The sequence below is a fragment of the Artibeus jamaicensis genome, unplaced genomic scaffold (genome assembly GCF_021234435.1).
Source record: "Artibeus jamaicensis isolate MK-2021 breed Jamaican fruit bat unplaced genomic scaffold, CSHL_Jam_final contig_332, whole genome shotgun sequence".
Taxonomy (NCBI): domain Eukaryota; kingdom Metazoa; phylum Chordata; class Mammalia; order Chiroptera; family Phyllostomidae; genus Artibeus; species Artibeus jamaicensis.
The window spans coordinates 5,508,542-5,533,567 of record NW_026521788.1 but is presented as its reverse complement, the minus strand read 5'-3'; the positions used below and the strand labels follow the sequence as shown (position 1 = coordinate 5,533,567).

The 25,026-nt window shown below is 35.7% G+C and overlaps 1 protein-coding gene across 1 annotated transcript in view; it reads right to left on the bottom strand.

The window, feature by feature from the left end:
- The window catches only part of ATAD1 (ATPase family AAA domain containing 1), a 43,009-nt gene that overhangs the window by 5,124 nt on the left and 12,859 nt on the right, over positions 1-25,026 (bottom strand). The window contains exons 5-9 of the mRNA XM_053663910.1: positions 22,652-22,852; positions 14,090-14,196; positions 8,234-8,323; positions 5,548-5,598; positions 726-859 (exon numbers count right to left, since the gene is read on the bottom strand). Coding sequence (XP_053519885.1) covers positions 726-859; positions 5,548-5,598; positions 8,234-8,323; positions 14,090-14,196; positions 22,652-22,852 — 583 coding nt within the window. The remainder of the gene's footprint in view (positions 1-725; positions 860-5,547; positions 5,599-8,233; positions 8,324-14,089; positions 14,197-22,651; positions 22,853-25,026) is intronic.

Below are 25,026 nucleotides of genomic sequence, written 5' to 3'. Positions count from 1 at the left end.
CGGTTAAAAGGGTAGTTTTCATGCAAACCTTTCTATACCAAGAGAAGCATTTTTTCTATGGCAATATACTGTAATTAAACACAAGAATGTAACAGGTAAATCCAAGTCACTTGGAGTGAAAGCCTCAGGAGGATGAAGAAGGGAGAATAAGAAACAAAAGGGCAAGAGATGGAGAACTCATTCAACACATGCTCCCAAAGTACACTAGCTTGCCAGAGTCATAGAAATTCTTCATTAAGAAGGTTGGTGCTTTGAACAGGGGTTTAGAACTGCAATGTTACACTGGCTCAGGATAAGCAGCCTTTTGGAAAACTTCCTTACACGACATGGTTCATCAGGGCTGAGTTATTCCAGTTCAGTAGTATCTTTGCTGGAATAAGGCTGGTACAAAATTGGTTTCTCAAGCTCATCATACTTTGAAACTGGTTTCAAGTGAAATTTGCTGCATTGACAAATGGTTTCTTAGTTTAGTAAATACATTAGGCAACCATACATTGACGTTTCTCTCCCTCTCTCCTTCCCTTCCCCTCTAAAGATAAATAAATAAAATCTTTAAATAAATAAATAAGTAATTAAAAAGAACAATAAAGTTGGGGAGATTGTTAGTTCAAACTTACCTTTTATTCCATAAGCAGAGTTGGTATTGTAAAGAAAAATAAAAGAAACTAACCTAAAAGCTCTAAAAGGATTTGATAAATATAGAGATCGACTCTATATACACACACCTTTCTTCTGATGTAGAATTGACATACTCCCTGACACAGAGGAGGGCAGCATCTCGACACATCTCTTTTAGGTCGCTTCCTGAAAACCCGTCAGTTTCCTGGGCAACTTCTAGCAGGTCCACATGCCTATCCACCTTAAACAAACATGTAAAAAAACACACTTAAAAAATAAACATAAAATACACCGCAAAGGATATATCCAAACACTCTTCTCAGAACAAAAGAATGGTAAGCACATTGGAATAGCATGGAAGAACAGTCATTAAAGAGTATTTTCAGTTTCTAGAAGTTTTTTTAACCATAAAAGCTTAAAATTTGAAATCTCATTTTTATTAATTGTTATTATGACCAAAGAGTGAAGTAATCTCAGTAAATATATATCATGGAGTGATAGTGAAGAAATATTCAAACAATGCTGGATTCATTTCAGTAACTATAGGAAGAACCCATGTTAACACTTTTCTGTAATATATGCAACACACCTGGCAAATGGCCTGCATCATTTAAGTCCTAAACTCATTACAAAAAACATATTCCATTGAAATACTCTAACATCCATTTTAACTGTAATGCTTTGGTATTCTACTACCTCAATATTAATTCAGCACTTACAGTCTTACTCTCTAACCTAAGCTTTATATAAATAGTCAAGGCAATTAAGTGACTGCACTAGGAACATAACAGACTTGGGATAATATAATCATACCAAACTTATATGTAGATGAAGAGAAAAAAGGCAAGAAAAGAAAGTACTTGTAATAATTACCATCTATTAAATTATTGTGTTATTCACTTTGTATGTATTATTCTCATTTAATCCTGTCAGTTAAGTATTCTCATTTTCATTTTCAGAAAACAGCGAGACCTGAAAAGGTTAAATAAATTATCCAAGGTCACACCATTGCCAGATCTAGGATTTGAACACAATGTATTAGAGGCCCAGCTCCATTCCCCCATATAACTAACCATTTGCCCTAACGTTTACTTTCCCCCACTGGTTTGAAATGGCACCTTTATTAGTTACTAAATTCCCATTTGTTTTTGTGGAAGGCCCACTGTCTCAGAAAGAAGAGCAACTTTACACAAGGATAGGGACTTGGAGGTGAGAGGGCACCGGCTCTATTGTCAACTCTGCAACTGTGACCCCACATGACAATATTCTGATTCCTAAAGTTGGGGATTCAATAAAGAGAAATCACAGCCTTCGATAAAAAAGAAAAGTGATCTCAGAAGGGAGGTGTGAGAGGCAAACGGTAGTGACAAGCAAAGAAAACAGTAAACATACAGATAAATCTAAATAAGCTATACTATATAAACAGTATTAAGAATAATTTGGGCCCTGGCTGGTATAGCTCAGTGGATTGAGCACGGACCTGCGAACCAGACAATTGCGGTTCGATTCCCAGTCAGGGCACATGCCTGGGTTGCAGGCCAGTTCCCTGCAGGCCGGTTCCCTGCAGGCCAGTTCCCAGCAGGGGACGCATGAAAGGCAACCATACATTGATGTTTCTCCTCCTTTCTCCTTCCCTTCCCCTCTAAAGATAAATAAATTAAAGTCTTAAAAAAAAAAGAAAAGAATAATTTGGGGTAGAGAAACCATGTAGAACTAAAATGCTAGACAGTAAGAAAATGTAATGAACAGGGGACATGTACATCAAGGCATTCTGAAGTCGTAAGATTATTGGAAAGAGGGCAGCTCTATTATCAGCCTGGACTTTAAGTATATATGTCAAAACAATTCAAGGGTACCACTAAGTTTCAAGGGTACCAATCAAAGAGAATGTGTAACTTCCAAACCAGTGGAGGAATAAAGAACATAAAAGCAACACTAAAGAACACAGGGTAGGGGTGCATTATGTGGAGAGAAAGCAAAACGAAGCATACTACATGGAAAGCACTAAAATAAGAAGGAATGAATCTAAATTGATGAGCAATCGCAAATGCAAACAGAGTAAACCAGGCTGTTGAAAGACAAGATCATACTGTATAAAAAACAAAATGCAGTTCTTTGAGGTTTGTAACAGCCACATCCTGTCAAAAGGTAAAAGAACAGACTTAGCCCTGGCTGGTGCAGCTCAGTGGATTGAGCACAGGCCTGCAAACCAAAGGCTCAACGTTCGATTCCCAGTCAGGGCACATGCCTGGGTTGCAGGCCATTTCCCAGCAGCGGACCCATGAGAGGCAACCATACATTGGTATTTCTCTCCCTCTCTCCTTCCCTTCCCCTCTAAAGATAACTAAATAAAATCTTAAAAAAAAACACAAAAAAAGAATAGGCTTAGTGTTACATTTGAAAGGAAAAAGGCCAAAATTGAAAGTAGAAAATCGAAAATGATATGCAAGGCAAGTATTAACAAAAAGAAAGCTAATGTAGTTCTGTGTCCATCAGCTCAACAGATTTTGTTTTTTACTCAAAGTGCATAATTTGGAAATCATTACGTAATGATAGAAAATAATTCATCAGCAAAATATAACAATTCTGCACTGGTAAACATCTAATAACATGGTTTCAAAACACACACGGCAAAATTAACATAATTCCATAGAGAAATGAACAAGTCCACAAAAGCATTGGGAGATTTTAAACTCTTGTTTCATATACTGACAGTAGACACTAAGTTCCTAGGGATGGTTATAGTTAGCACCTATAATCCAATAATGTACAAATAAAACTTGACAAACTGCTTACAGTAATTTTGTATAATTTTGATATTGTCCTTTGTTAGTTATAATGTTGCAAATGTTTTCCCAGTACCCTGTCCTTGCACATTTTTCTTTCTCTTTCAATTATAATTTATACTTTTTTGTATCTGAGGAATTCTTACAAGCATACATTTGAAATCAGACACATACAGTGATCTAATTTCCCTACTGTTTGTAATAATGAACAAGTAAACACAGTCCGCACCTGAATTAATGTAACTACCCACACCCCTCACTGGAACTAATGCACACCACCAACTTCAAGGTAGTGGACCACCAATGGTGGTGATTCGGGGGATGCAAAGCAAAATATGTTAAGATTACCGGTTAAATCTGGGTTTAGATATAAGGTTATTTGTGTATATGTTTCAAATCTTTCATAAATTTAAAAAGCTACTTAGAAAGACCTTCCAAATTATGCCCTGAGATGTTACAAATGAGCATTCCTCCCTACAGCAATCACTACTTCCACCCTGTGCTGTGAAGCCTCTTCTGGGGCCACACTATGTTCTAACCATTCGTAAATGTCTTGCACGACAGTGATAAAGTTACAAAGATGAACAAAACAAGGATGAAAAAAGAACAAAAAGGAGAAGACTCCAGTCACTGGGGAAGCAAGATTAACTAGCAGGTAGCATACTGTAATGATTACAAGAAAGGCTCCATCACTGCTTTGCTTTGTGAGCCTGAGCAACTCATATTCTAATGTAACTTATTTGGGTTTCACTTTCCTCAACTGTAAAATAGTACTAGTATGGACTCCTTCTATGAATTGAGCATTAAATAAAACAACGTACAGTTGACCCCTGAACAACATGGGGGCTTAAGGGGCAACAGTCTCCATGTAGTCAAAAATCCACACGTAACTTCTGACTCCCCACAAACTTCACTACTAATAGCCTACTGTTGACCAGAAGCCTTACCAATAACATGAACAGTTCAGTGACATATATTTTGTATGTTATCTGTATTACATACATAAGAATAATAAAGCCAGCCAGAGAAAAGAAAATGTTATTAAGAAAATCATAAGGAAGACAAAATACATTTATAGCATTATATGTAATTATTTTTTTAAATTCCGCACATAAGTGGACACACACTGTTCAATCTAGTGCTGCTCAAGGGTCACTATCTCGCCACAATGCTTGGCACAAGGCAAAGACTCTAAGAGAATCCCTTCACGTAACAGCTATTAGCCCTGGCCAGCTGCTCAGATGGTTGGAGCATCATCCTGTGCACCAAGAAGTTGCAGGTTCAATACCTGATCAGGGCACACAGGTAGGTTGGGGGTTCTGCTCCCAGTCGAAGGCACATGGGAAGCAAATGATCAATGTTTCTCTCTCAAACTGATGTGTCACTCTCTCTCTCTCAAATCAATAAGCATATCCTTGGGTGAGGGCTTTTTTTTTATTTTAAAAGATAACAGCTATTAGATAAACCACAAAGTAATGAGAATTGTTTTCTATAGGCAACTATGAAGGCAATTCCAAAATTAAAAAAGGTTTTGAATACTGGGAGCAATGCTGGAATAAGCTAACAAACTTCTAAAGTAGCTTGAAAGAACTGCACTCATGTGCAGTTATTTATATTACCTACCACTGGCTGCACACTTACATGGTCCTATAAGCATTTTACAAATAGCATTTAATTTACATTCTGGAAATTATTGTATCTTATTGTTGGCATCATCTTTAATTTCCAAGTGAGAACAAGGTTTTAAATCTGATTAAAAACCTAAAACACAAACTACTGAAGATTTTGATTACCGTCTTTTAAAATCTAAATTCCAACTTCAAAAATACTGTAATTAAATAAAAAACAAAACCCTCATATTTCTGTACAAAAATAAACATCTTATATGATAGGAAAACAGTCTGAAAAATGTCAAGGAGAATTTTAATCTGTAGATATGAAAACAGATGGCTTTGTAAAGAGATTATCTTTAATTAGTTCAAGTATACCATAGTTATTAAGTTACATGGCCAGCCAAGATTTTCATGATTTAAGTTTAAAGTTCCATTATTCTCAACTTTCTTGTTCATTTCTTTCTAAAATGATTTAATGGACATAAACTTGATATTTATAGGATGGGGAAAAAACGTAATTTTCTACTCACATTTTCATTTTTCAAGATGAGTTTTAGGATTGCTTCTCTTTGTTTTAGAGCCTAAAACCAAAATAATTTCCAGTTAGTTTTAAATAAATAAATAAATAAATAAATAAATAAATAAGGATCAACTAGGTTTCCTTATGTTTCTTTCCTTCCCTGCGAACTACCTGACAGAAACTCTTGACAGAGGTTATGGACACTAGTGACTACCATAATTATGTGTGGTTGTCCTATTCAACTGTATCTTCTTATTCTGACTCCCCAACACCTAGAACAATGTCTGGGAGCTAACATGCCCTTCGGTGTTTTTTTAGTGAGTAGACGAACACCCATGACCACCAACGACATTCCTCTACTGCTCTGCAAACCCAGTTCCTTCACTTAAGAAAACTTGAGAACATCAGTGCCATAAAATTTTTACCAGTAATTGGAGAGATGGCAACAGTGCCCCTTCAGCTCCTCCACTTTAACATATAACTTCCATGTTCACTAATTTACATGAGTGAGTTATTTAGGGTTGATGTACATTTGTTCATATGCCTGCCTATATGTGCTCCCCAATGATGCTTCATATTATGCCAGAGAATAAAAGCTGTAACTGAACATGTTACATACAGTAAGTATAAATGCTTTTAAGAATCATTATGGCTGAAGTCATCCCTATTCCCACAACCACTGAAAAAACAAAGCCAATTATAATGAATATCAAATCAAATGACCTGAAAAACAAAATCAAACTCCACTGTTTCTGTAACTTAACTGTGTAAGTATGAAGGTGAATTTGGTATATTAGGTGATCACCCAAAACTACTTATTTAAAAATTAACATTTAACTTGGAGAGGAGTTTTAAGGTAAGGTTAATCATACAGTTTGACACTGTATAGTTTTGCAATTAAAAAAAATACCATCTTCTCTAAAAACAAAATGAAAAGAGGGTTACAAAATCCCCATTTCTACATCAACAGTACTGATACATAACAAATTTGTTAAATCTTTTACAACTCATTTTGATAACTCGTAATACTAAACCTGAAACTTTAGTAAAGTGTACTTTCCAGGCTGTGTGTCCTGTGTTCTACACTACTTGTATTCTACTTTCTTTTCTACTGGACTACAGGCAGAGTCTATCAATGTACTCTTCGTCTTTAAACAACTGAGGTAAACTAATTTTCCGTGAAAATGTTTTGATGTCTAATTAACAAAATAAAATCAAAATTTTTGCGTGAAGCATAACAAGTTCATCTAAATCTGGCAGAAGTCTACGTGTTCAGTCCCATCATCTGTTTTCCTTGATGCCCTAACAGAACTACCCCAGAATCACAGCTAAACATGAGCTTCCACACCTTGCCTTTGCTCATTTTGGCAGAAAAGCTCTTCCTTGCCTCACTTCCTATTAATTTCCTACCATCCTTCAAAACCCAGCTGGACTGTGTAAATGTGATAAACTCCTCAGACAGAACTATTAGTTCTCATCATCTCAGGTTCTCACAGTTCTTTAAACATACCTTTGTAAAATATATTTTACGTTTCTTATTTACATGTATGACTACACTGCAACACAGTTTTTTGAGGACAGGCCCATCTCCCAGTCACCAGAACCTCACTGGTGACTGATTAATATGAATGCTCAATACGTGTTAGTCATAAAAAATAAATTGTATAGTCTCCTACATCAAGTTAAAAAATTTTCTCCTCACTGATTTTCCAGGTAAATTTTCTAATACAGTGGGGTTAAGCATGTGCGTACTCTCAGAGGAACCAGAGGTTGTAGCTATAGCAAATAGTGGACCGGAGCATTTTATAGAGGCTGCAACCATCGATTTTTAGGGAACAGGTTTGCTTCCATGAACTGATCTGATAAGCTGCAGAATATAAAGTAGGACAAAGAATTTTTACCCAGAGGTTGTAAATGAATTATAATATTTTTACTTCAAGATTTGAAGATATTTAATTCAAAATTTGAGAGGAACAATCCTAGAAGTCTGTCTACATAGCTATACATGTAACACTGATTGTATAGTGCATCTCTTCCATTACTAACCATGTTTTCTTTCTTTCTTCTATCTAAAGGCAGAGAAAATTCAAGTTCTGAGCATTCTGTGCAAAAATCAGAGTATTAATAAATTATAAGCATCTACTTGAGGGTAGTTCTTAACTAAGAAAGGAATGCTTGAAAGAAGACAGTATTAGTTCAGCATCACCCTCACATTCCCAGTAAGTTTAAGTGTAGTATCTTAGCTACTGGCTAATCATTAATTCTGTCAAAGGAAAAGCACTGACTGTAACTGTCAATAATTAATCAAACAGATCCCAACCGTTTATCCTGTCAGCCCCCAAAGCCCCTAATTTCATCCTATGCTAAACCAAAACTATAGACTTTTGTATGTATCTTCCATAGATAACCTGCTAACTTTCTATGTCAAAAGAAAGCCACTGAAGTGATCTGGGCAATCTTAACACAATTGTATACTCTGAGGAGAAGCAAATGATACTGAGCTTAGGGGAAAAAAAAGAAATAAGAAAAAGCAAGAAAGAACAAAGAAGCAATTGTGTGGATTCTTGCCCTATTCCTTCCCCGCCCATCATAAATAAGAACTATTAAAAAAAAATTATTCCCTTCTTGAAATCACAGGTAAAGACCTTAAATAAGTAAGTATTTCACTGTTCATAACATGCATCAAAACCACCTACAGGCTGGTTGATATGAAATCTTGTAGGCATTCTTCTCATGATAGCTGAGTCCAGATCCTGAGGACGATTAGTGGCTCCCATCACTATGACCTAAATAGATAAAGAAAACGATGTTAAGTCCAACAATAATATTTCTTTTAAGTTGTTATTAACAGGGCTTAGAAAATATAGAAAATTAAGTGGCGTTTAATCTTCTATAAGAAATCTGGTATTAATCCAATATGTATTACTCAAATACTTAAGATACAAATCAAAGTTAATCCTAAATAGGTCAGAGGATAGCAAAGCTTGTAAGATTTTTCTTTTTTAAACTATTGTAGTTTGCAAAATATGATTACTCAATGGCTATACACTGAATAACTGAAAGCCACTTACGTTATGGCTTAGGAATACACGGGAATATTTCAAGTCCCTTGACAATAATATTAAAGAGAGAATCATTTCCCCTAAGTCTGGTAATAGTAACAGGTATGTACTTTTTCCTCTACATTTCACATCATCATCTCACAGTATACATCATCACTACAGATGGGATCTTCTCAATGCTAATAAAACCTCAAGCAATCCAACTTCAAACAAGGGCAACAGAATAAAAGTAATAATCAAAATTCTGGGCAGAATTTTAAAAAAATGCTGGTGACCCTGCCAATCTCTGGGTCAATGTCACTTATTTATAAAGGATGTAGAGATAAAAAATCAATACAAACAAAGATAAAGATATATAAAACAAGTTTATTTCTAAAGGGCTTCAATATTATCATTACTGTTGATATTTCTATATAACCCAGTAATAGCACACATTAGCTATCCAAAATGAAACTTACTGGTATTCTAATAGAAAGTTTAATTTCTTTCATATTGTTTTATTTTAGCCTAAGAGGTCTTAGATTTCTGCAATAATCAGAAGCCTAACTCCAGAACATGTTGAAAGATCTATTAAATCTTATATTCTTCTTCTACACTTAATAATATTAAAGAGCCATATACTTTCAATTAACTGTAAGAGGCTGCCACCTAGGGGGGAAAAATATAATTACAAATACATATTTGAGAAATTTTAGTTCTACAACGCAATTTTGTGTTCGGGTTAAGTGTTCCTAAAAAAATCAAAATATTAATGCTCTTACTTGTTTTCTTTATTGACTATCTGCAACTCCATAAAATTAGTAAGGAAACTATCTACAAAATGTAAACCAAAAAAGTCTTAAAGTGATCAAATGAACTGAGTGAGATAAAGGATAAATGAAGTACAGTTTGAGGTGGAGTGTAAGAGAAGAGATACTCAAAGTGATAGGGTGGCACATTGAAGACTGACCATGTTAGGTAGTAGAGACTCACAAAAGGCACTGTATATGAGGCAGTACCTGACATAAACTGGAACCAGGCTATATTTTGAGAAACATTCTAAGTAAACAAACAGCCTAAAACAAAACAAAAAAACCTCAGGATGGAAGATGGAATGCTTAAAATTAAGACCAAGAAATCCAAATAAATTTAGCATAACATGGCCTAATGAATACACAGAAGATAATAACAGATATTCATTATGAAAAATCAAGAGTGAAACTACTTGCAGTTTCACTTGAAGCAATTTTTTAAAAGATTTTATTTACTTTTAGAGAGAAGGGAAGGGAGGCAGAGAGGGAGAGAAACATCAATGTGAGAGAGATATATCAATCAGTTTCCTTTCGCACGCCCCCAAATGGGGACCTGGCCCACAACCCAAGCACGTGCCCTGACTGGGAATCAAAACAGCCACTTTTCAGTTTGCAGGCCAGCGCTTAATTCACTGAACCACACCAGCCAGGGCAAGAAGCAAATTTTAAGGAGCGATTTGAAGGGGCAAAAAAAAAGTTACCTTTACATATATATTATCTTTATCTAGTGTAAATGAGCTAAAATTCAAAATAGGAAGCAACAGTAACTTTTCAGTATTTATGCAACAAATTTAATGTACCTTTTAGGTATTAGTTGAGACTTCTAAAAATCTTTACAATAAAATATCAGGATAAATATTTTATTATTTCACATTTAAAATATTTGGATCTAAATTTATGCCTTAAAACTTTATGTTGATGACTAAGTTAAAACGCTATTATCTTTTATGTCTCATGTCTGTCAAGATGAAGAATATGTTATTCACTAACTTAGACTTCCAGTAGCAGTGACAGGTTTAACTGAATCATTCAACTATTTTTGTTTCCTTTGTGGCCTTAGCAGACATACAAGAAAGCTTTCTGGGGTACCAGACTCCATCCACAGTAATAGAACAGACAATTTTAGAGAAAAACTAACTGGTTCATATCAAAAAAGAATATGTCTAAAACTGTTATTCAAATTAATAATGTCAATTCTAACCCCCTCAACACAAAAAGGGTAATAAAAATTGTTGCTGGAGTTTCATGAAAAAGTAACATCTTTATTTCCTCTCTTCAATAAAAACCTGCCATAATGAAAACAGTGCTATTAGTGTGATGAGGAACTACGTTCTGAAATTCAGTTTCAGGTTGTTTCCCCTTGGCTTTTAAAACTATAATCTGCCCAGATTTGTGTGGCTTAATGGGTTGAGTGTCATCCCACAGAGGGAAGGGTTACCAGTTTGATTCCAGGTCAGGGAACATGCGTGACTGGGCTGCAGGCCAGGTCGCTGGTTGGGGTCATACGAGAGGCAACTGATTGATGCTTCTCTCATCCATTAATGTTTCTCTCCCTCCTCTTCCTCCCTTTCCCTCTCTCTAAATATACATAAGATCTAAAAAATAAAAATAAAACTGTAAATAGGATAGGATATAATACTAATACTATAATTCTCTCTTACATGGCCTAAACTATTCAATTTTCTAAGTACTTTAAATTCTGTTGCTTAGGAGAATAATCATTTTAGGAAACCTATAAACTACTCCCAATGAAGGGACTTACTAGAACCAATTATTAATAAATAATTTCTATTAATGTTGCATAAATTTGTTATGCTTTCTTCTCTAATCATCCAACAAACACTAAAAGCAAATTCCCCTTAATGAAATTGTACTTCCATAAAGGTGATATAAAAGGAGGGCATGTGGCTAAATTTTCCTCCTGAAAATAATATGTTTACTGCTTTTGATTTATGGTAATATGGTAGATATGGAAGATTCTTTACCCCTCTGTCCACAAAACACACGTAAATAATAAAGTATTTTTATTTATTTATTTATTTATTTACTTACTTACTTACTTACTTACTTACTTATTTAGAGACAAAGGGGAAGAGACCTGGCTAGCAACCCAGGCATGTGCCCTGACTGGGAATTGAACCAGTGACCTTTCAGTTCATAAGCCAGCGCTCAATACACTGAGCCATACCAGCCAGGGAAAATAATAAAGTATTTTAAAAACTCATAAATTAATCAACAAATCTTCAAAAAACTAAAGGAATTAAGCTGAGGCCAGTAACGAAGCCTTAGGAGGGAAGCAAGGGTAGAAGCTGACCACATTATGAAAATGTGTAAACCTCAGAGAGTAGGGTGTGCACTGGCCTGATGAGAGGGCACCCTCCATAAAGTTGTACTCATGAAGTACAACAGCCTGAGAAAAGCGGCAAAACATTAGAAAACTCACTCGGCAGAGTCAAGCCTTGATTATTAGAAAGATATATAAAGACATACACCCACATGAAATCCCAGAGACTTCATGGTTCTTGGTCAGCTCACATGGATCTTGGGCCTAAATTTACCTAGTTGTGTTGGGGAAAAATATACAGCAAAAGACAAATACAAAAATCCTCTTACAGCTACCAATCTTCAACATAGTTCCAAAAATTCACACACAAAGTTCTACCAAATACGATTTTCTCCCCCATGAAATCACAAAACACTCTAGGACATAACCACCATAAACTCAAACAAATGACAGAAACAGATACATACAAAGTCATACTAGAATTATTGACTATTGCCCTGGGCTCAGTAGACTGAGTGCCAGACTGTGAACCAGAAGATCGCTGGCTCGATTCCCAGTTGGGGCACATGCCTGGGTTGTGGTTGGGGTCCCCAGTTGGCGGTATACAAGAGGCAACCACACATTGATGTTTCTCTCCCCTTCTTTCTCCCTCCCTTCCCTTCTCTCTAAACATAAATAAAGTATTTAAAAAAGAATTACTGAATACAGATTATAAAGTACTTTATAAAGTACTTTATTCCTTTAACATGTGTAAAGGAATAAAGGAGTAATAAAAAATCACATTCAAATATTTTTATAGTAAATATATACAAAGCATTGTTATAAGCACCTTACTTCTATTAATTCCTTAAAAGTGTACAATAATCCTGAGGTGAATATTATTTCCCCCTTTTTACAGATAGTAACACCTTCTATTGATAGAGGGATTATATGATTTGGCTAAAGTCACACAGCTAGTTGATGCCAGGGCTCTCTAGATTACTAATCCAATAGGAAATGTAAATTGATGGGCAGGAGCTCATGGAAAAAAAAAAAATTACAATCTTGAAAAAAAATTTAAGGAGGTTTTTAGAACTAAAAAAGTTAATGACTGAAATAATATACACAATGAAAGGGTTAAACAAAAGAGACCTAAATGAATTTAGAATGATCAAATTAGAAGAGGTAAAGAAATTACCTAGATTGTAATACAACAAAGGAAAGAAAACAGGAAAAAGAAGTTAAAACACATGGATTATAAATAAGGTGCCTCCAACTGGCCCTCCATAGGGAGAACATGCGGGGAATGGAAAAGAAACAATATTCGAAGCAGTAATATTTTAGAAGTAATACAAATGTGATTCTAAATATAGTTTTTATAAAATGGCAAAAACAGATTACAAAGTAGAAAATAAAATAAAGAAACAAAACACTATTGTTAACTTTTTCAAAACTTTTCCAGAAGATATAAATAGAAACAGACAAAACTGTTCTAGAACTTCCATTTTTGGCAATGTGGCAAAAAAAAAAAAAAACAACCATGCCAGATAGTCTTTTTTATTTTAATTTTCTTTTAAAATGAATCATTGAGCTGGCAAGAAAGTATGAAATATTGATGGGTGAAGAATTAAGTGAAAACGGGAACCCAAACAGCGGGTAACAACAGCTGGCTTTCTCTGCGGCGGAACACCAGGGTGCCATAACTTCGGTTTTCAAGTTCTGAAGCAAAGAGAGGCAGAGTCTAGGACAGAAGACTGTCTTAACACAAAATCAGAAATCCAGGCCCTGGCTGGTATAGCTCAGTGGATTGAGCGCAGGCCTGTGAACCAGACAATCGCGGTTCGATTCCCAGTCAGGGCACGTGCCTAGGTTGCAGACCAGTTCCCTGCAGGCCAGTTCCCTGCAGGCCAGTTCCCAGCAGGGGACGGACGAAAGGCAACCATACATTGATGTTTCTCTCCCTCTCTCCTTCCCTTTCCCTCTAAAGATAAATAAATAAAATATTTAAAAAAGAAAAAAATCTAAAGGAAGGCACATATAACAGGAAGTGAGAAAGTGTGTATGTTTCAGGTAATTAATGAAGATGGTAAAGTGAAAACAAGTAACTTAGGAACTGAGAACAGAAACTGTAAGGACTTATAGCCAGAGTCAAAACAAACATCCCAGAGCCACTGTCACTGCCTCTTTGGTATAATGGTCCTAAAAGTTCCAAGGAGAGTCATCCTGGGTTTTTCTCTTCTGCTACATTTAAGGCACTGAGGCAGTCTCTTCACATTTTATTAAACATGAAGCCCTCAAAACAGATGAAAATGTATATAAACCATGTTCTTTCAGATCAGTTTAATTATGAAGACTTATGTAAAAAAAGCCATTTCCTATTACCACCACCACCACCACCACCGCAGAACGAGTACAAGGCTCATTTCTCTCCAATACCTGGCAGCTGTGATCAGTGTCCAAACCATCCCAGAGACTCATAAACTGAGCTTTCATCATGGCTGTAGCTTCATGGTCAGAACTTGAACGGTTTCGTAGAAAGGAGTCTTAGAAGAAAAGAGTTTTTAATATTAAAAATTAATAAATTATTTACTTTATATAATTTGAAATCATTTAACCTAAAGCTGACAACTTCATGAACAATTAACAAGGAAAAGGGTTTGACTATGCTTTCTCACACATTATTCTGATATAACAATTTTGGCAAATTACTGGGCACATTTAAAAAACCTCAATTCACAATCTTCATTTCTTTCCTAAAAATACATTTATGCCAATATGTGTAATAGAAGTAAAGATTCTGGTACTGAGAAGTTAGAGAAGGACCAAGTAACACCTTGGAGGAAAATCCATGCGCTCTGGCCCTAACTTTTCGGATTATCTGAATTCTTTGTGCTCTTAATTATGGGGTCAGATTATTTTCCTCACACTTTCCCTGGTAATAAATAAAATGACACTAGAATATGTCAAAACACTATTAAGTGGAAAATTGTAGAACAAAAAAATGGTTTAAAACATAGAAGACAGCATGCATGTATATAATTTACACACGGTAAAAAAAAGCAAATTAATTTTGATTATTGCTCAGTGATAGACTTAGGAACTTTAATGTCCTGTTTTGGGTTATTTTGCCTTCAAAATTATCTACAATAAACACGAAATGCTTTTAGGAAGTATGGAAACATTTTCCTCCTACAATGAAAAAACTCAAAAGTGGTACATACTAAGAATCAAAGGATGGTAGAGATAAACACTAGATTTTCTAATACAATCCCTATTTCAAATGTTTTGACTTATATCCCTTGAAATTTCTGGCATTTCTAAGTAACTTTCACATTTCAGCCAATGAGAACTAGAACTTGAAGTGGAACCCAATACTTTGTAATGTTCTAGGTCCAAGCTTTAAAAAAAATAAAAAACACATTACCATGACATGATAGTCTTGCAATGCCAAACATATAACCTGGATGTTCTTACACAGTTCTAATTTTGTAAAATCTGTCCATTGTTGGACTATGTATCAAACCACCTCATCAAAAAAAAAATTTAATCATTTTAAAATTGCTTAATTTCTAAAGATAAATTGTTTAAGTTCAACTGCCTACTTAACCACCTTTGTGTGCTGCTTCCAAGAGACATACTTAAATATAAGGACTCGGAATGTTGAAAAAGACGGAGAGAGACATATGTAAACACTATTTTAAAAGTTGAATAAAGTATTTTTGTAGAAATGTAATGTATATCTAATGAATGCTGCTGGAACAACTGGACATCCACCCATATGCAAACAAAAAAGTTCTAGACATACACCTTCACTCAAAATGGACCACAGAGACCAATGTAAAACACAAAACTATAGAGTTTTAGACAAAATTATAAATAGAAAAAAAATTGGTGACCTAGGGTATGATGATGAGTTTTTACATATAACACCAAAAGCACAATCCATCGAAGACAAATTGGTTACGTTAGAGTCTATTAAAATTAAAAATGCTTCCCTGGGAAAGATATTGTTTAGAGAAAAAGCAAGGCAAGACAGGGGAAAACTATTTAACAAAAACACATGTTTGATAAAGGACTTGTAACCAAAACATACAAAAAACTCTTATAATTCGACAATAGAAAAAGCACCCCTCAGAAGACCTGATCTCACCAAAGGAGATACAGATGGCAAATAAGGGTATGAAAAGGTGTTCAACATACATCATTATGGAACTACAAATTAAAATAACAATACGACACCACTATGAACTTATTAGGATAGCTAAAATCCAAAAAACTGACAATAAAACCCAATAAAATCCTAAAGAGGATGCAGAGCAATAATACCTCTTATTTTTTTCTGGTGGAACTGCAAAATGGTATAGCCATACTGGAAGACAGCTTTGGCAGTTTGTTACAAAGCTAAATATAGTTTTACCACAAAATCCAGCAATTGTGCTAGGTTTATCCAACTGAGTTGAAAACTTTCGTCCACACAAAACCTGCATGTTGTTGTTATTAGTTTTACTCATAATCACCCCAAACGGAAGCAACCAAGATGTCCTTCAACAGGTGAATAGATAAATTGTGGTACAACCATATAATGGAATATTATTTAGCCATAAAATAAGCCACCAAGCTACGAAAACATATGGACGAACCTTAAGTGCATATTGCTAAGAGAAAGAGGCTGGTCAGAAAGACAGCATGATTTCAACTATGTAACATTCTGTAAAAGGGAAAACTATAGACAGTAAAAAGATCAGTGGCTACAAGAGTTTAGGAGGAAGTGAAGGAAGAATGAATAGGTGGAGCACAGAATTTTTAGGGTGGTGAAACTATTCTGGATGATACTATGTTGATAGACACATAACATAATGCATTTGTCAAAGCCCACAGAACAGTACAACACAAATAACAATACTTAATATAAACTATAGACTTTAGTCATTAATAATGAATCAGTACTAATTCATTAATGGCAAAAAGTATCTCACTAATGCAGAGTATTAATAGTAGGGCAAAAACTGTGGGGGTAGTATATTGGAACTCCCTAGACATTCTGCTCAATTTTTCTGTAAATTTAAACCTGTTCTAAAGATATAAAGTCTAATAATTGAAACAAGTTACAAAATATTACAAAATGTGATACTGCAAGAAAGCAAAGAAAAACTTCAGAGTTCAAGGGAAAAGGGAAGTGAAATAAGAGTCATACAATCTCAAAAAAAAATCATGCCATTGTCTATGTGTGTGTGCCTGTGTAGACAATAGATACGCATGCGTAGCACCACAAGGTTCTGCTTTGGAGTTAATACCCATGCTAAAGCCAAGGTGTACAGTCGCAGGAAGTACAGTCAAGAAAAAAGAATTCTGGCCCTGACTGCTGTGGCTCAGTTGGATGGGCATTGTCCCATAAAGCAAAAAGTCACGGGTGCGATTCCTGATCGAGGCACATGTGGGTTCAGCACCCCTGACAGGGTCCTCATGAGAGGCAACCGATCTCTATTTCTCTCTTGTATCGATGCTTCTCTCAATTTCTCTCTCCCACTCTACCTCTCTCTCTAAAAATTGGTAATTCTTTTAAAAGAAAAAAAAAGAAAAAGAAAAAGAAAAAAATTCTGCTCACCACTACAGAGAGTTAAAAAGACTTGGCTTGTCTTCCTGGATGAGGCCCTGGGGACATGCAGGGGTCTCTAACAAACTTGAAATCTAAGTCTGCACTGCCATTCAGTCTAGGAAAACCCAAATTCAGAAGTTATCATAGAAATTAGTCCTGAGTAATCAGACCCCAGAGGATCTATGCGGATGACAGAAAAACCATTCTGGGTCTCCTTAGGCAACACAGAATTCTCAAATAAAAACAGGCCATAAGCCATCTAATGTTAGAAATGACACAAGAAAACAAATTACTATAAAAAACAGCTAACAATATAAAGGAGAATTAGAATTTCTGACAAAAGTACAATCCAAAAAAACTATACAAAATAGTACAGTATGTTTAAAATTTTGAAGACAGCCCTGGTTGGTGTGGCTCAGTGGACTGGGTGCCGGCCTGTGAATCAAAGGGTCACATGCCTAGGTTGTGGGCCGGGTACCTCGTGGGGTGTGTGAGAGACAACCGCACGTTGAGGTTTCTCTCCCTCTCTTACTCCCTGTCTTCTCTCTCTAAAAATAAATAAATAAAATCATTAAAGTTTTGAAGACATAAAAAGGAATGAAATTCTAACAAAAGAGCAAGCTACAGTGCACAAAGATAAATTTGATACGAACCATATCTGAAATTTAGATATAATCAACAGTATGCAAACCGAATGGTTGTGATATTAAACACAACCAAGCAAAGATTTGCTTTTTACAACTCACTCAAAAATTGATTTTTAAGTTATTTTACATACCGACAAAAAATTAAAATGCTGCCAATTAAATTATGATGCAAAAGAAAAAACTCCCCCTATTAAATTTTACCATGCTATCCCAATTCCAGGGATATTAATTGTAGAAAACTGTATGTTTTAGAACTGATGAAATATGAAGAGAACTAGATGATAAAACTATGAAAATGACTCAAAATTAAGTACAGTTGAAGAATATAGTTTATATAAAACAAAAGCCTTGCAACATGCAAAGATATAGATAGTAGTTGAGAAGTTTCCAGAACTAACTGAAGTCACACGTTCTCAAATTAAAAACCACAGTAAATCTTAAAAGAGTAATGATAAATACAGACCTACATAAACCACAAAGAGCAGAACAAGAACAAAACCTAATAGCAATGAAGAGAAAAGACAGATTACTTACAAAGAAATACTAGACTATAAACAGAATTCTCAAAAGCAACCAGAAAGATTGGAAGATCATAAACTTACAGCTGCAAAATGCTACAAGAAAATAATTCTCTATCATTAAATAGTGATAGCAGAATTGACAGACTGTTTACAGAAAGACAGGATGCATGATCTTTGCTGAAGAACTTCAACAGACTTATGTAAGAAGAAAAATAAATCCACAGAAAAGGCAGGTGCAAGAAGCAATAGAGAGCAAAAACCTGGCAAAGATGGGTCTCTAAACAAGCAATGCCAATATAAAAATAATAATAAATATGGAGAGCATAAGAAAAAATGTTAGTTAACAACAACATGTAAGAGATGAACAGAGGTCAACAACATCAAGAGATGAGAACACTTGAATTCTAAGGCCCTTGTATTATTTGGGAGGAAGGTAGAAACGATTAGCCTAGACTTTTAAGACAAGTAGGTATGCTAAATATTTCACTAAAAGAAAATAAATATGTAACTTTTAAACCTGCAGCAGGGAAAGGGGAATGAAGAAAGCAAACCAGTCCACTAGATTGGTAAATAAAAAGCACATAGTAATGTAGTAAAAATAAATCTAAATATGTCAGCTATCAAAATGAAGACAAACTGATCATATCTCCCAGTTAAAGAGCCTTAGATTAAAAATTTAAAAAACCCAGCAACATGCTCTTTTGTGCAAAATGTACACCAAAACCCCAAAATAACTGGAATACACTGATGAGAAAAATACAAAACACACACAAGTAATCAAAGTACTATATTATCTAGATCTTTCTCTGTATTTCTATACAGCGTAGTGTATTTTAACAGTATAATTAAACTCAAAGCTATAACTTTAATTATTACAGGTTTTATTTTATACGTAACTTATTATACCAGGAACAGAACAAAAATATTGGTGATCTATAAAATACAAAAAAAGTCCAATAATAAAGTCATTAAATACATGAAAAGATGGACATCCAGCCAAGATGGAGGCATAGGTAGACACACAGTGCCTTCTCGCACGACCAAAATTAAGGACAACAAAAATTTAGAAACAAACAACACCCCCCCGGAACTGACAGAAAATCAAACCGTATGGAAGTCCAACAACCATTCATCCAGACCGGTAAGAGGGATAGAGCTGGCAGCTGGCAGAGAGGGGTCGTGGCAGGAAAAAGTGGTGGCTGGTTGGCGGACCCAGGCGCACAGGTGGCTGTTAGCAGACCCCAGGCATGGCGTGGCAATGAGCAAACCCAGTGAGGGTACAAGGTGGCTGACTGACTATGGTCATACATTCGCGTGCAAGTAAACTAGGTGGAAACAGGTAACGAGACAGACCAAGCAACCCTGGGCCCCAGTGACTGAAATAAAGCCTAAAAACCGACTGAAAACACGTGTGGGGGTTGAGGTGCCGGGAGAGACTCCCAGCTTCACAGGAGATTTCATTGGAGAGACACACAGGGTCCTAGAATGTACACAAGCCCACACACCTGGGAACCAGCACCAGAAGGGCCCAATTTGCTTGTGGAAAGTGGCAGAGGGAACCAAAATCCAAGAGAGAGCAGAGTAAGCACCATTATTCCCTCTCTGACCCTGCCCCCACATACAGTGTCACAACCCAGCCTGGGTGGGGGTGTTTTCCCCACCCTGTTGAACACCTAAGGCTCCGCCCCTCACTACATAACAGGCGTGACCAGGACCCTCCCCCCACCAAAAAAATGGCTCAAACGGAAGAAGAGATCAAAGCCCCAGAGCCAATACTTTTAAGCCACCAAGAGATAGCCAACCTATCAGATGCACAGTTCAAAGCACTGGTGATCAGGATGCTCACAGAATTGGTTGATTTTGGTCACAAATTAGATGAAAAAAATGAAGGCTACACTAAGTGAAATAAAGGAAAATGCACAGGGAACCAATAGTGATAGGAAGAAAACTGGGACTCAAATCAATGGAGTGGACTAGAAGGAAGAAAGAAACTACCAAACAGAAAAGAAGGAAGAAACAAGAATTCAAAAAATGAGGAGAGGCTTAGGAACCTCCAGGACATCTTTAAACATTCCAACATCTGAATTATAGGGGTACCAGAAGGGGAAGAGGAACAGCAACAAGTGGAAAACTTATCTGAACAAATAATAAAGGAGAACTTCCCCAATCTGGCAAAAGAAATAGACTTCCAGAAAGTCCAGGAAACTCATAGAGTCTCAAAGAAGGTGGACCCAAAGAGGAACACACCAAGCACATCATAATTGCATTAGCCAAGATTAAAGTGAAGGAGAGAATCCTAGAAGCAGCAAGAGATAAGGGGACAGTCACGTACAGAGGAGTTTCCATCAGACTGTCAGCTGATTTCTCAAAAGAGACCTTCCAGGCAAGAAGGGGCTGGAAAGAGGTATTCCAAGTCATGAAATCCAAAGACCTACAACCAATATTGCTTTATCCAGCAAAACTTTCATTTAGAATGGAAGGGCAGATAAAGTGCTTCCCAGATAAGGTCAAGTAAAGGAGTTCATCATCACCAAGCCCTTATCATATGAAATGTTAAAGGGACATCTTTTACCTAAGAAAAAGAAGTTAAAAAAATATGAACAGTGAAAGGACAGCAAACTCACAGTTATTAACAGCCACACCTAAACAAAAACAGAAACAAACTAAGCAGACAACTAGAACAAGAACAGAACCATAGAAATGGAGATCACATGAAGGGTTAGCAACAGGGAAGTGGGAGGAGGAGAGATGGGGAAAAGGTAACAGAGAATAAGTAGCATAGGCAGTAGGTAGAAAATAGATAGGGGGAGGGCAAGAGTAGTGTGGAAAATGTAGAAGATAAAGAACTTGTGACACATGAACATGAGCTAAGGGGGGGAATGTGGGTGGGAGGAGGTGTGCAGGGTGGAGGGGAGTGAAGGGGGGAAATTGGACAACTGTAATAGCATAATTAATTAAATATATTTTTAAAAAAGAAAAGATGGTCTATATTGTAAGTTGATACAGAAAAGAATGAAATTAGATTCCTACTTCAGGCTATGTATTTTTTTAAAGGAGAATATTTATGGGGACAGTGTAGGGATTTGGAAACCACACACAAGTATAAATTATAAAGGAAAAAAACTTATAAACGTAACAACATTCATTTTTTTAAATCCCCACTTGAGCACATTTTTCATTTCTTTTATTTATTTACTTTTTAAAGATTTCATTTTTATTTATTTTTAGAGAGAGGGGAAAGGAGGGAGAAAGAGAGGGAGAGAAACATGGATTGGCCATGTCTTGCAGGCACCCTAATGGGGACCTGGCCTGTAAGTGAACCAAGGTTGTTACCTTTTGGTTGTGTGGGGCAATCCCACATAAGTCAGGGCTTCTCATTGCTTTGACAGACGAGAGAGAGAGAGAGAGAGAGAGAGAGAGAGGGAGGTAGAGAGAGAAAAATACAAACTAGTTGCCTTCTCATACAGCACCCTGACCCAGGAACCCAACCCACAACCTGGTTATGTGCCCTGACTGGGAATCAAACCTGTAAGCTTTTAGTCCATTGGATGATGTTCCAACCAACTGAACCATACCAGCCAAGGCCTACTTTAAAATTTATATCTCTGTAAAAGAAGTTATCATAAAAGTGAAAAAATAAGGCAGTCAAGAAAATACTGGCAATTATAATGAATATCAACAAAGAATTTCCAAGAAAAATCATCCCCCCAAAAATGACAATTTACAGGCAAAGACACAAATAACCAATCAACATGTTAAAAAACACCCAAATTTAATAGTAAGCAGTAAAACCCAAATTAAAAAGATGCAATAATTCATGCTATTTAAATTGACAAATAATAATGTCTGAAAAAACAATTTTAGAAAGTATCTAGGGATACAAACTACAGAGTAATCTAAGTGAAAACAAGTACAACCACATGAACAGCTGGTAGTCCCACTGAGGCTAACGGTTCAACTCCCAGGTGTCTACCCTGGACACATATGTGCATGAGGAAACATGTAAATGGATGTTTTGTGCTTTCTGTTTGTAAGAGGGAAAAGAGAGAACAAACTATCAAGCAGGATAATGAACAGACTCATTCAGCACCACAGAAATGACACATAGCATATCAGGATGGTGGTTATCTCTTTTATTAATTTGGGCAAAAAAATTTTTAAACTCCACCCAGTCATCTAAATGTCACCCTTAAAAATGGTGTTTTAAAATATTCCCGTAGAAAACACAGCATACCTATTTCGTCTATAAAGATGATGGAAGGCTGCAGCTTGATGGCAAGGGAAAAAACCGCAGCAGCTAATTTCTGGGATTCTCCATACCACTTATCTGTCAGTGTTGAAGGCTGAAGGTTAATAAACCGACAGCCTGCTTCTTTGGCCGTAGCCTTGGCAATCAACGTTTTACCACAGCCTGGAGGCCCATAGAGAAGAACGCCTGGAAATTAACATGTTATTTTGTTATTCCCTTTAAAAGAACAAAAATTCGATTTAGTTATGTGATAATCAACATAACATTAATCTGCCCATATTAAACTTTTCCCCAATATTCACTTGTTTTCATTAAATCTTTTTTAATAGTAGAAAAAGAATGAGCCATATTCTACATTCAGTGTCTGTGATGACAAGTTTTGGGGATTACAGCACCTTATGCCTTCTGCCTTCATGAAAAGGTACTGTTCAGGATGTTAGAGGCAATCACCTTGACATCCAAACTCACAACACTCGACCAACAGTTGACAAATAAAAACATCTAACACCCTCTATCTTCACAAGCTAACAGAGCACTCTTGCACTAACAACAGCCCAGAGAAAATCAACTTCAAAACAGATTGTAGCGAGCACTGTTTTGCTACTGCTCAGAGAAAGTTTCATTCAAAAGGCCATGTGCCTTTTTCCAAACAGATAATAACATCTTCTTAAAGAAACAGAAATGACCAGTCACTCCTGTTTTAATTCCCAAGGAATAAAACTGTATTATTAATCTATAGTCTCCACTGACATCAGTTTGCTCTAAGTGCAATTTAAGATACTCACACAGGTTGGTGTCGAGCATTTTGGGAATCATCAACTGCTTTTCAAATAAAATGAGGTAGCATTTTTCCAAGCTAATAAAACAATAAAATTATGGCCTTGTCTACAGATCAGCTATTGACAGGCCTGATGCAAATTGTAACCTGCACACTTCTTTAAATATTTGCTTAATTCAGCTTTTTAGCTTTTCTCATCTAGTAGCACTTAAAGAATGATAATATATTTACAGCATGCTAGGGTAAGATGAAGAGGGTCTGAAGGTATCCAAATATTCCTATGTAATATAAATAAATATACAATATGATAGAAGGAAAATAAATATTATATAAAATCCCCCTTAAATTTTCATTTCTTAAAAACAAAAAATGATAAACTTGAGCTTGTTTCCATGAACCTAACAATTTTTTTTCAGATTAAGCACTTCAAAATGTTCAAACTTTTCCTCAGACACAAAGAATTTTCTAGTGCTCTTCATAAGAATTCTTTGTTTCAACTAAGTTTAATATTTTCAAGCAAACTTTTAAAAGTTTATTTTAAAATTTAAATCTATAACCTTTACCAATACATGTGTATATTTTCAAGCAGTCTTTGCTATTTTTAATTAAATTCATTTAGCTAAGTGCTAAAAATGTCATTCATTAAGGCAGTTATAATTTGAAGCATCTATTGATAACTCTTCTTTTGGATATCTCATTCGAACAACATAGATTAGCAGTCTAATGCCATTTAATTCAAAGCTGAAAACAGAATGACTGCAGAAGCTTGGAATTATCACATTTACCATTCTGATCACAATTTAATACAGAATGCAATTCTACTAGCAAACTTTTATTTACACATTACCTGAATCTCAGGGTTTTAGAACTAACTATTGATGCAACAACCCTCATATTTTGATTGTGCAGCTATACCATCACTTCATTAATTTATGCAGTACTCTTATATTTGTTTCACAGTATTCATTTATCACTTTGAATGTTTATTCCTAATAGTTTAGCTTTGGTACTTCTTAGCAGGATTAAGTGTTTCCAGTTATTTCTCTTCAGGCATTATAATCAGTGTTATTAATCAAGTAGTTATTTACTAATTCAGTATGCAGTGACAGCTTCTGAATTTCATAGTCTAGCTGAGATAGATAAAGTGCACGTGAGGAGCACCTTATCTCATCTGACATTATCTCATCTGACACCTTATCAGTGAGTCTAGCAGTATTATTATATGGAAAGTGGCACCCTTTCTATACCTTTTGTGGAAGTGGACTCCAGTGTTTATATTTATGAAGGGTGATAAATGAGTGGCTCTGCAAATGAATATGAGGCATTTAGCAGTAATTTCGCAACCTTTTAACTAGTTTTTTGAGTTTAGTCTGATTCTTTTAGAACCATTCCCAACAAAATAAAAATGTGTTTATTATTTTGTGCTGTAGAGACACTTAAAAATTCTAATCCATTTTTAAGATGGACGGTTTAAGTTAAGGGCTTTATTTCATAAGTACTGCATGCAAATGAACAATTTAGGATGAGAAAGAAAAGACATATTGGGACAAATGGATCCAAATTTGAGGTAATCCTTAATACC